Source organism: Rattus rattus, chromosome 2 (genome assembly GCF_011064425.1).
Source record: "Rattus rattus isolate New Zealand chromosome 2, Rrattus_CSIRO_v1, whole genome shotgun sequence".
Taxonomy (NCBI): Eukaryota; Metazoa; Chordata; class Mammalia; order Rodentia; family Muridae; genus Rattus; species Rattus rattus.
The window spans coordinates 154323947-154334701 of record NC_046155.1 but is presented as its reverse complement, the minus strand read 5'-3'; the positions used below and the strand labels follow the sequence as shown (position 1 = coordinate 154334701).

Sequence of the window (10755 nt, the reverse complement as noted above, 5' to 3'; positions counted from 1 at the left end):
TTCCCCGCCCCCGCCCTGTGGCATTAATACATACCCAAACTGTTTCCCAAATAATTTATTTTACTTTCCTATTTATTGCCTAGTTATGTAGCCCAGGCTGGCCTCGGACTTGAAGCAATCACCCTGCCTTAGCCCATCACGCTGGGCTATTCAAACGTTTTCATTTACGAGGAAGGAGGGACAGGGTCTTTTTTTGGTTTTTGCTTTTTAACGTCAGTAGAGAGGGAGCTCTGTCTCCCAAGGATATTTGGAACAGAACAGAAGACTCCAATCTCTCATCCACTTGTCACTCCAGAAAACTGATCCTTTTGTTGCACTTTCCACCTTGTCTGTGGGTCTGCTTTCCCTTGTAAAGGTCCAACAACTAAAGTCTGAGTGCTGGTCCCAGGCTTCATCCCCGTATGCTGTCTGCAGAATGGGTACTAAGAGCATGGCCAGCTGCTTAGCATTTTTGTTTGTTTGTTTGTTTGTTTAGTGGTGTTTGGTGAGCACTCAGGAGGCAGGGCCAGGAAGATGGAGGAACATGAGACTAGCTAGCCTGGTCTATACAGTCCTAGACTGGACAGCATTACAAAGTGAGTAAAAACATTTGCTACCCATCCCGGAATCCCCAGGACCCATAGGATGGAAGGAGGGCTCCTGAATTCCACATGCATACCCTATCATTTGTTCGATTTCCTTCCCCTTGCTGTTTAAAAACACATACATGTAATAAGGAGCTGGACATGTAGCTCAGGGTACGGGGTTTCACCAAGGTGCCCTCATTCAACCCCTATGACCTCATGAACTGGGCATGGTGGTGTACCAATACTCAGGAGGTAGAGGCAAAAAGGGCAAGGTCTTTTTCACCTTACTGACCATGAGACCCCATCCGTGGGCTGCTTAGTTTGACCAAAGCCAGAGTCACCTGAAAACCTTTACTGAAAAAAATGCTGTCATATTGCCCTGTATGCAAATCTGTGGGGATATTTTCTTGGTTGATGAGTGATGTGGGAGGAGGGCCCATCCCACTGTGGGCAAGACCACCCTTGGGAAGGTGCTTCTGGGTTGTATGGGAAAAAGGAAACTGGGCTTCAGTTCCTGCTTCGAACACCTACCTTGGCTTTTCTTGATGATGGACTGTGATCTATCGCAAGATGAAATAAACCCGATACTCCCCAAGTTGTTTTGATCGTAGTGCTCACCATGGCAGTAGAAATCAAACTAGGACACCTGGTCTAGATGAAAGAACTTCCAAACGCTTTCAGGACAGTTGTGGTGCATTCTGGATCCTGTTGGCTTTGTCCCTCTAGATCACTGAGAGCAATGGATGGTTTCAAGAACACCTGGGATGGATTTCCAGAATCCACATTGTAGGCCTGTGTCTGCTCCACCACAGGCCAGGCCGCTTGGGGCTGGTGCTGGGCTGAAGGGAAGCTGCTCTGGGGTGGGAAAGTGAGTTCTGAGATGTGAGAGCTCATTCTGGGGTCCCAGGCCTGTGACAAGGCTGGGGCTGTGGGGCTGTGGGTTTTTCAGATGCTTGGAAATCCTGGCACATCTGGGAGTCATGGAAGAGGAGAGGGGAGGGGGCGGGGACTGCATCTAGCCCCTGGGCAGGGGCAGTTGGGGACAGGGAAGGGGAGCTCCAGCTAGTCTCATGGGGATGATTATCCTTAGGTTGGCAGAGGCAGTCTTGGTGGTGGTTGTGGCTGGGAGCATAGAGAGGTCTTTTTTTTTTTTTTCGGAGCTGGGGACCAAACCCAGGGCCTTGCGCTTTCTAGGCAAGTGCTCTACCACTGAGCTAAATCCCCAACCCCACAGAGAGGTCTTCTACTGGATATTAGGCTCTGTAGATGAAGGCCTTCATGGCTCCCCACAGCGTATCTTGATGAAAAGAGTCAGTCCATGGTTCTAAACAGTTTATTCCCATGGCAGAAAGCAGGTGCATAAAACTGTACCCCACTTCTTAGGGTGAGCCTGAGGTTAAATACCTTTGGCAGGGAGGAGTGTCTGGGAAAGGAAGCTTATTGGCTAAGCCCTACAGCTTCTAGGTACCTCATTAGCATGGAGAACTGTTTTGAGGCTAGGTGACCATAGGACATGGTTCTTTTGTGTGAGAAGCGTGACACTTGTTCCAGGCCAGGAATCTGGCAGGGAGCTGGGAGTCGCCTAAGCCTCAGGCGTGTGCCCACCGAGTCTCCGGGTCTCCACCTGCTCTACCTGACCAGACTTCATGGCTGGTGTGGTTTTACATACACCACATGGCCGCTCACAAGATCTGTAATTCCTCTCCCAGCAGATCTGATGCTCTCTTCTGGTCTCCAGGCACAAATATGGTGCACAGAAATACATGCAGACAAAATTTTCATATATATAAATTTAAAACATTAATTTTTCAATATTTGCTCTTCCTTTTGTGAGGTCTTGGGTAATTTTGTAAAAAAATCTAAAAAATTATATTTTGGTGACTTGGGACTTGGGATGGCAGACAGGCTGGACCAAAGGCTTCAGTACCAGGTGTTTCATGGTGCTACAGGAGACCCAGTTCTCAATGAGATGTGAGCAAGAGCTGGCCATGGGCAGAGCTGAGTGTATTGTGGGATGGAGTAGTTATCCCTGGCCTGTTTGGGAAGAGATACCAAAAGGAGACTGTGCTAGATGTAAGAAAAAACTTTATTTCCATATGGTGTTGGGGTAGGGTGTGGGACATGCAGGGATACGCGGTCCCCACCTTATAGCTGCTGGGATGGCCTGAAGATGTAGAGAAAGTGTGTCTTTCGGATGGGCACCTTGGCGTGTTGGGGCACGTGGACCCCTTCCTCAAGGTTGTCCTCATGGGCGCCTCCGCGGAGCCCATCCCGGATGGCCTGCATGCGGTGCCGCTTTTCTGTGAGCCAGCGGTTTCCGTCCTGGACATCTGGCTGGGTCCTCCGTCTTGGCATCTTCATAATCCAGAAAGCCACCCGCCGGGGCTCTGGGTGCAAACTGTCGGTGGCCTTCTGCACGGGCACCAGGGCCTCTTTCGCCTCCACTTTGGGCACCTGGAAATGAGGCACAGGGAGATCCTCAGATGCCACACAGCACATCCAGGGTGTTTAGGCCATTCCACCTACATCTCAGCTCACTTAGTGCTTTTGGGTTAAAATTCCCTTTTTGGGTAGACAGTTCTGTTTTCTGTCTGGCCTGATGCATTCTTCGGTAATAAATTTATTATCTAAGATTTTTTTTTATGTGCATTGGTGTTTTGCCTGCATGTAAGTTAGTGTGAGGGTACCAGATCCCTGGAACTGGTGCCATGTAGGTGCTGGGAACTGAACCTGGATCCTTTGGAAGAGCAGCCAGTGCTCTTAACTACTGAGCCATCTCTCCCGCACTCAGATTTGATTGTTTTTAAACTTCTGCTGTTGCCTTAGAGATGATTTCATCGTATGTTTCCCTGTGCACGCCTGCGTGTTGGGTATGTGAGCCATTTGCATGCATTAGTGTCTGCAGAGGAACACCCCTGGCAAGTATCTCCCTGGCTCCAGTAATTCCAGCTCTCAGGGAATCTGGTGCCCTCTTCTGGCCATTGTGTGCATCTGCACTCATGTGCTAACACATTTTTTAAAAATTAGAAAAAAAATTTTTTTAAAAAGAAACCATTCACTGGGCAGTGGTGATGCTTGCCTTTACTCCCAGCACTATGGAGCAGAGGCAGGAGGATCTCTGTGAGTTTGAGGCCAGTCAGGGTTAAACAGAAAAACCGCTATACTGGCTGGTTTTGTGTGTCAATTTGATACAAGCTGGAGTTACCACAGAGAAAGAAGCCTCTCTTGAGGAAATGCCTCCATGAGATCCAGTTGTAAGTGGATCAAGGGTGGGAGGGCCCCTTGTGGGTGGTACTATCCCTGGACTGGTGGTCTTGGGTTCTATAAGAAAGCAAGCTAAACCAGAGGAAGCAAGCCAGTAACATCCCTCCATGGCCTCTGCATCAGCTCCTGCTTCCTGACCTGCTTGAGTTCCTGTCCTGACCTCCTTTGGTGATGAACAACAATGCGAAAGTGTAAGCTGAATAAACCCTTTCCTCCCCAACTTGCTTCTTGGTCATGAGGTTTTGTGCAGGAATAGAAACCCTGACTAAGACATCTTGAAAAATAAAAACAAATGATAAATGTGTGTTGGTCCACATTTGGGATCCCTGCATTTGGGTGGTGGCACAGAAGTCTTGGGTCGCCCTAAGTCAAAAGCCTTAAGTTATGCCAGGTATGGTGGCTCAGGCCTTTAAAGTCGGCACTCAGGCAGAGGCAGGCAGATCTCAGAGTCGAAGGCCAGCATGGACTACAAAGCGAGCTCCAGGATAGCCAGGGCTACGTAGATAGATCCTGTCTCAAACCAAACCAAACCAAAACACCCAAAGTAAGGCAAAACAAAAGACCTGATGTGTCACCAGGCTGCCTGGTGCCTATGCCATTAAATTCCTGGCTGCCTATGCCAAATTCCTGTTTTTTTTTTTTTTTTTTTTTTTTTTTTTCGGAGCTGGGGACCGAACCCAGGGCCTTGCGCTTCCTAGGCAAGCGCTCTACCACTGAGCTAAATCCCCAACCCCAAATTCCTGTTTTGAAATTACCCTGACCTCAGTTGGGCCTGATGGTTAAGGCCTGTTTTCCCAACTACCTGTGGGTTGAGGCAGGGGCATTGAAAGTTCAAAGCCAGTCTAAGCTACAGAGTGAGACCCTATCTCAAAAAGGGGTCTGTCAGTAAAGTACTTGTGCCCAACTATGAGAACTTGAGTCTGGTCACCAGCATTCAGGTAGTGGCCAGGAGATGTAGCACATGCTTGTAATGGCTACACTGGGGAGGCAGGGACTGGAGGATTCTGGGGGCTTTCTGGCCAGCCAGATTAACTGAAGATAAGCTTCAGATACAGTTTGAAACCCTGGCTCAAAAAATAAGCTAGAGGCCTGTAGACCTTCAATCTCAACACACAGGAGGCAGAGTCAGGGAGTTGGGGATCTCTGTGAGTCCAAGGTCAGCTAGGACTATATAGTAAGGTCCTGTTCTCAGAAAAAATAATGAGTAGAGAGTTAATAAATAGGAGGATTTAGGAAGACAATACCTACTTGGCCATTCCTATGTGTATATGGGTTGTCACACAAATCCCAAACAAAAACCAAACCCCCACTGAGATGGGACCCATACTTCTGAGATTGGTGGAGTTTTTGAATGCTAAGGTTTATGAAGCCATTAAGAGACCCAAAACTTTCTCAAATGACCAAAACACTTTCTGAAGTTTACAAGTAGACTGCTTATATTTGTTTTGACACAGGGTCCTCATAAGTCCTAGCTGGCCTGGCACTCGCTTTGTAGATCAGGTTGGTCTTGAACTCACAGAGATACTCTTGCCTTTTTTTTTTTCTTTTCTTTTCTTTTTTTCGGAGCTGGGGACCAAACCCAGGGCCTTGCACTTGCTAGGCAAGCGCTCTACCACTGAGCTAAATCCCCAACCCCTACTCTTGCCTTTTGCATAAAATCGTGGCAACCCTCAGCTTTTCAAGTACCCGTTGACCCATCCCTTTTGACACATCACACTGAGCCCCAGAATTTCAAGGATATACCATGTATGGAGTGTGAACTGGCTAATTCTAAATGCCAACTTGCCACAGCTTAGAATCACCTGAGAAGAAAGTCCGAATGTGGTATTAACTAGATCAAGATTGTTAGGATGTAGGATGACCCAGCACATTGTGGGCAGAACCATCTAAGACAGGACAAAACAAGCAAATATGTCTTTTTCTCTGTTTGCTCTTGAGAGTGGAAATGATGCCATGAGTTTCCCTAAGTGATGGGCTGTAAACCTTTCCTTCCCTACACGTTTTCGGCTAAAGTATTTTATTACAGAAGCAGAGAGGAAACTAACAGTATGGCACAGTGGACTTCCTCAGCTATAGAAAAATGCTGACTTCTTAACACCTGGGGGCAAGGGAGGTCCTTACCTTCCAGTCGCCTTCTGGGTTCACTTCTGGCTCAATGGAAGCCACCACCTTCTCGGAGATGAGCACCTCCCCTGTCTGGTTGTCAGTCATCTGTGAGGGTTGCACAAGAGAGTCAGAACAAACCCGCTTTCCTCCCTCACCTTCCCCTCTCCTGTCGGGTAAAACAGCTTGATAGGTGGTGGGGAGAACTCAGGAAGGACTGCCCTGCGGATTACCTTGTCTATCTGTAGGTGGCTGGAGAGGGTATGGTTTCCCATTCTGTGCTCCTGGTTCTGTTCCTGATGGAAGTTCCTAGGAAGGTCTCGGAAGTCCATGGGGGAGGAGAAGAAGTTGTCCAGGTCTTGTAGCAGGTCATTCTAGGACCAGAGGGAAATGGTGTGCACACCTGCTGTCCTTCCACAATGATGCTGTCCATGCCAGTCCCATCCTTCTCCTTCAGTCCTCCGATCCCCACAGCCTCTAGCCACCAATCCCCAGCTGTCTTTCTGTCCCAGTGCCTTGCTGTTCCTGCTCATCACCTGTCCTGGTTACCACCTCCCCTCCCCTTCCCTCTACCTCTCATCCCACACATACTAGGTAAGCCCTGAACCCCTTAACCATACCCTCAACCTCCTGGTTTGGTGGCTTTACCTCTGAGCCACCCCAGCCACTTTAACCCCAGCCCCTCTTTTTGATTTACTTTGCCTGGGTCTCACTATGTAGCTCTGCCTGACCTGGAACTCCATATGCAGAGCAAACTGGCCTCAAATTCAGTCATTGCCCTGACTGTGCTCTCCCAAGTGCATGGGTTGCCAGACCTGCCTCTTGTTACATTTTGAAACAGGGTTTGAGGAAAGCTGCCTAGGCTGGCTTTGAACTTGTTTTTTTCTCCTGTTGGGATTTCATGTGAGCCTTGGCCACATCCAGGACCTTCTAGCTAGGGTGCCTGCCGGGCTTTCAGCCACAGACCCAGTAGTTTCCCTTCCTATTTTGTGTTGTCATGTTCCCTGTCTGTCTGTTCAATCCACCACCTTATACTCCCAAAGTCTCATGTATTCCTGGCTGGCCTCGAACTTCCTGTGTAGGGGAAGGCGGCTTTGGACTCCTGTTCCTCCGTCCTCTACCTCCTGAGTGCCGGTTTAATTGTTGCAGGGCGTCAAGCTCAGGGCTTTGTACACGCTAGACAACCACTCTCCCATCTGAGACACATCTCCAGCTCTCTCTTTTCTGTTTGCTCCCTTTCTTACGTGTCTTCTGCCTGGTCCATCTCTCTGCCCCATCACTCACTTTTAGGAACAGTCGACTAAAGCTTTGAAGAAGACTCTGAAGGCCCAGAAATCCGGAGGAGTTCTGCTGAGAGTCGGCATCATGGATCGGTACAGCAGAGGCGCACACAAAGGCCGAGGGGAGCAGCAGCAACAGGACTCCCAGTCGACCCATTGCAGTTGTGTGGGAGGCTGTGACAAGGACAGTTTCAGATTCCACAATCACCTCTTGGCGGCCTCTTCCCAGGCTCCGCCCTCGATAAGGGTCCTGCCCCGCCCACCTGCCCCTCATCCCTAGGATTCTGTAGGCATTCTCTCCATTTTAGACTTCTCCTGTCCAGGTTTGGCCTCACTCAGATCCGGTTCCTCACCTTTGCCTACATTCGCGCCTTCTCCTGGACTGCAGCTCGGCCACCCGGCTCCGGACACCGCCGGATACGGGCAGTTAAAATCCAGTTCTGGTCTCGAGCCTGGGCAAATTACTGGAGCGTTCGTTCGTTGGGTGCCACCTCTCCGCGAGACTGGCCACGCCCCAATTGTCTCACCACGCCCACTACCCACTGTCACCTAGAACCCTTACTACTCCACCATAATCCTCACTACTCCACCATCATGTTTCTGGCAAATCTACATCTGTATTGTTCATTAACCACGCCTCTTAAGCTAGACCTCCTCATGGAAGGCCACGCCCACATCTGGTGACCTTACTCACAAACCAGGCATTTATTTTACCTCATGCCTGAGAGTCACTCTTCTTTTTGGCAACAATGTCTTTTTTTGGGGGGGGGAGGGGGGAGCTGAGGACCGAACCCAGGGCCTTGTGCTTGCTAGGCAAGCGCTCTAACACTGAGCTAAATCCCCAACCCCTCAACAATGTCTTTTAAGACAGATTTTCCTCGTTGGCCATGATCATCAAAGGGACACGCCCTCTTTCTTCCTGACCACAGCTCCACCTGACCAATCTGAATTCTCCCTGATTCTCTGGAACACAGAAGCTTGCCCCTTATGCCACAGCCACCTGTCTCCTTGCCTTTGCCCAGAGTTGATGACCTCATGGATAAACCTTCCCTTCATATCATGCCTCTACATCACCTCCATTTTTCACTTACTACTTCCCTTAAGTCAGACCACTAGGTCCTCTCTTGATCATGCTCCTATTCCATAACCTCGCTCCCACTTGATGATCTTAACCTCCAGCCTCTATTACCTAGACTTATCATTGGCCTCAGCCCGGAACCTTCAGTCCTGCCTACTGTTCTCTGATTCCAACTCTCCCAAGGGAGTCAACCATCAATCACAGATGGCCACGCCCTTTAAACGAGAGCAATGCTCCACCCAGGTCACGCCTCTATTCCAGAACTCCTCCGACCCCTGTTCACTCCATATCTGGGTCTAAGATCATTTAATTTTATTTATTCAGGGTGCTTGCGCACAGGAGTGTCATGGCGCAGATGTGGAGGTCAGTGGTAACTTTCAAGAGCTGGTTCTCGCCGGCCACCGTGTGAGTCCTCAGGATCGAACTCAAGCTTGGCTGCCAGTGCCTTGAGCACTCCGCTATGTGGTTTACCCTCATTTATTGACTCTCCGAGCATTACTGTAGATGTTTCTCGTTTTTCCGCTGATTTCATTTAAAAGCCCAGTTACTTCCAAAAAAAAAAAAAAAAAAAAAAAAAAAACCAAAAAAAAACCAAAAACAAAACAAAAACCTAATTACAATCCTGTGTTGTATTTTCCAAGAAATCCCAAATCCAGGCTTCCCTTTCTTTTAGACTCACTCACAGAGCCACTCTTGAACACAGCAAGTGCTTCTTTTTCCTCTTTTTCTCAGGTTTGTTTAAATTAGAAATAGGGTCTTAAGCATCATAGACTAGCCTTGAACTATGCACAGGAATATGACCTGTGTGTGTGTGCGTGCGTGCGTGCGTGCGTCCGTGCGTGCGCGCGCGCGCGCCCACATGCACGCACAGCAAGCAGGAGGTCAGATGGCAAGTTGTCAGGGTTGGCAGCAAGTACTTTTCTCTGAGCCATTTGTCCAGTCCATAGCTCTGTTTTCCTGCTTCCTTTCCTTCCTTTTTTGTTTTCTTTTTCTTGTTTTCTTTTTTTGAGATAAGATTACTCTGTGTAGCCCCGGCTGTCCTGGAACTCACTCTGTAGACGAGGCTGGCCTTGAACTCAGTGATCTGTCTGCCTCTGCTTCCTGAGCACTGAGATTAAAGGCCTGTGCGTGCCCCCGGCTGATTGTTTGGGGGCTTTTGTGTGTTTTCTCATAGAACGTTTGTATTTCAGTGTGCTGGTTAACTTTTTTTTTTTTTTTTTGGTTTTTGTTTTTCTTGTTGTTAACGTGACACAGGTCAGAGTCATCTGGGAAGAGCGAAGCTCAATTTAGAAAATGTCCCTATCAGATTGGCCTCCAGGGCCTTGTGACCTGGGCAGCAAGAAACCTACTGGGCTGGACTCTCTGTGTTTCTGAAGATCCATTGAAATGGCACCCATCCCGATAGAGACAGAGCCTGGGTGCCTGAGGGCAGAGTCTTGATTAATGATTGATGTCAGAGGACCCAGCTCCCAGTGGGTGGTTTCACCCCTGGGCTAGTGTTCTAGGTGCTGTAAGGCTGATCAAGCCCTGTGGAGCTAGCTTGTGAGCAGCACTTCTCCAAGGCCTTTCTCTGCTTCAGATCCCTCCTCCAGGTTCTTTGAGTTTCTGCTCTGACTTCCTTTCATGATGGATTACAATGGGAGCCATCTCTCCAGCCCTACAATGGGAATCTTAAATTAACTCTTCCCTCCCCAACTGCTGTTGGTCATGGCGTTTATCACAGTAATGGAAAACAAACTGGAACACCCAGGTTAGCTTCAACTCTACAAGAGCTGGGAATATAAATTAGTGGTGTCACTCTTACTCAGACCTTCAGTTTTAAGAGAACAAGACCCAGGACCCTAACTCTCTGCCCTCATTCACCCAGGCCCTGTCTGTACTCCAAGACTGGTACCACTAGTGCCTAAGCATTGTGGAGTCTGCACTTCCGTGGATCTTCAGAAAAGTTGGGGGTCCAGCCTACAGGCTTCATTCAGGCCAGGTCTCAAGGAAGCTGTGTTCTCATCGGAAGCAAACCAACACCTGACTCATCAAACAGAAACTGGTTGGACTAGAGACAGTTCTGAGCTGGAACTTCTGCCTAGCTCTGGTGAGGTCCTGGGTTCTGACCTTCATTTTTACACACACACACACACACACACACACACACACACACACGGCTGGAGAGAGGGCTCAGGGATTTAGTGTACTGGCTGCTCTTCTGGAAGATTTGGGTTTGATTTACAGCACCCACATGGTTGACCACAACCATCTGTAACCCCAGTTCCAGGGTATCCAGTGCCCAGTGCCCTCTTCTGGCCTCTGAGGTATTAGACACACATGCAGACAAAACATACAGAAAAATTTAAACGTCTAAAAACAGTAAAATAAAAACATAAAATTGGTAAAGATTATGTTGTTCCTGTCAATTCCACATCCTCAGCAAACACACAGGGTGACCCAGGTCACGCCCCCTCCTCCATCT

The 10755-nt window shown here is 48.7% G+C and overlaps 1 protein-coding gene across 1 annotated transcript; it reads right to left on the bottom strand.

Annotated features, from left to right (window-relative positions):
* Positions 1 to 2635: 2635 nt before the first annotated feature.
* On the bottom strand, positions 2636 to 7921 carry Dkkl1 (dickkopf like acrosomal protein 1). The gene is made up of 5 exons (XM_032896041.1): positions 7567 to 7921; positions 7218 to 7387; positions 6167 to 6307; positions 5952 to 6041; positions 2636 to 3020 (listed from the first exon to the last, which is right to left on the bottom strand). The coding sequence occupies exons 2-5, from the start codon at positions 7368 to 7370 to the stop codon at positions 2712 to 2714; spliced, it is 693 nt and encodes a 230-aa protein (XP_032751932.1). The 5' UTR covers positions 7371 to 7387; positions 7567 to 7921; the 3' UTR covers positions 2636 to 2711.
* Between the last annotated feature and the right edge of the window lie 2834 nt (positions 7922 to 10755).

Bases quoted from the DNA above. Each gene is read 5' to 3' on its own strand.
- Dkkl1 (XM_032896041.1), bottom strand. From the start codon at position 7,370: ATGGGTCGACTGGGAGTCCTGTTGCTGCTGCTCCCCTCGGCCTTTGTG. The intron at 6,308-7,217 runs GTGAGTGATGGG...CTCTGGTCCTAG, and splicing joins TTAGTCGACTGTTCCTAAAA to AATGACCTGCTACAAGACCT. The intron at 3,021-5,951 runs GTAAGGACCTCC...CCTCATTTCCAG, and splicing joins ACCCAGAAGGCGACTGGAAG to GTGCCCAAAGTGGAGGCGAA.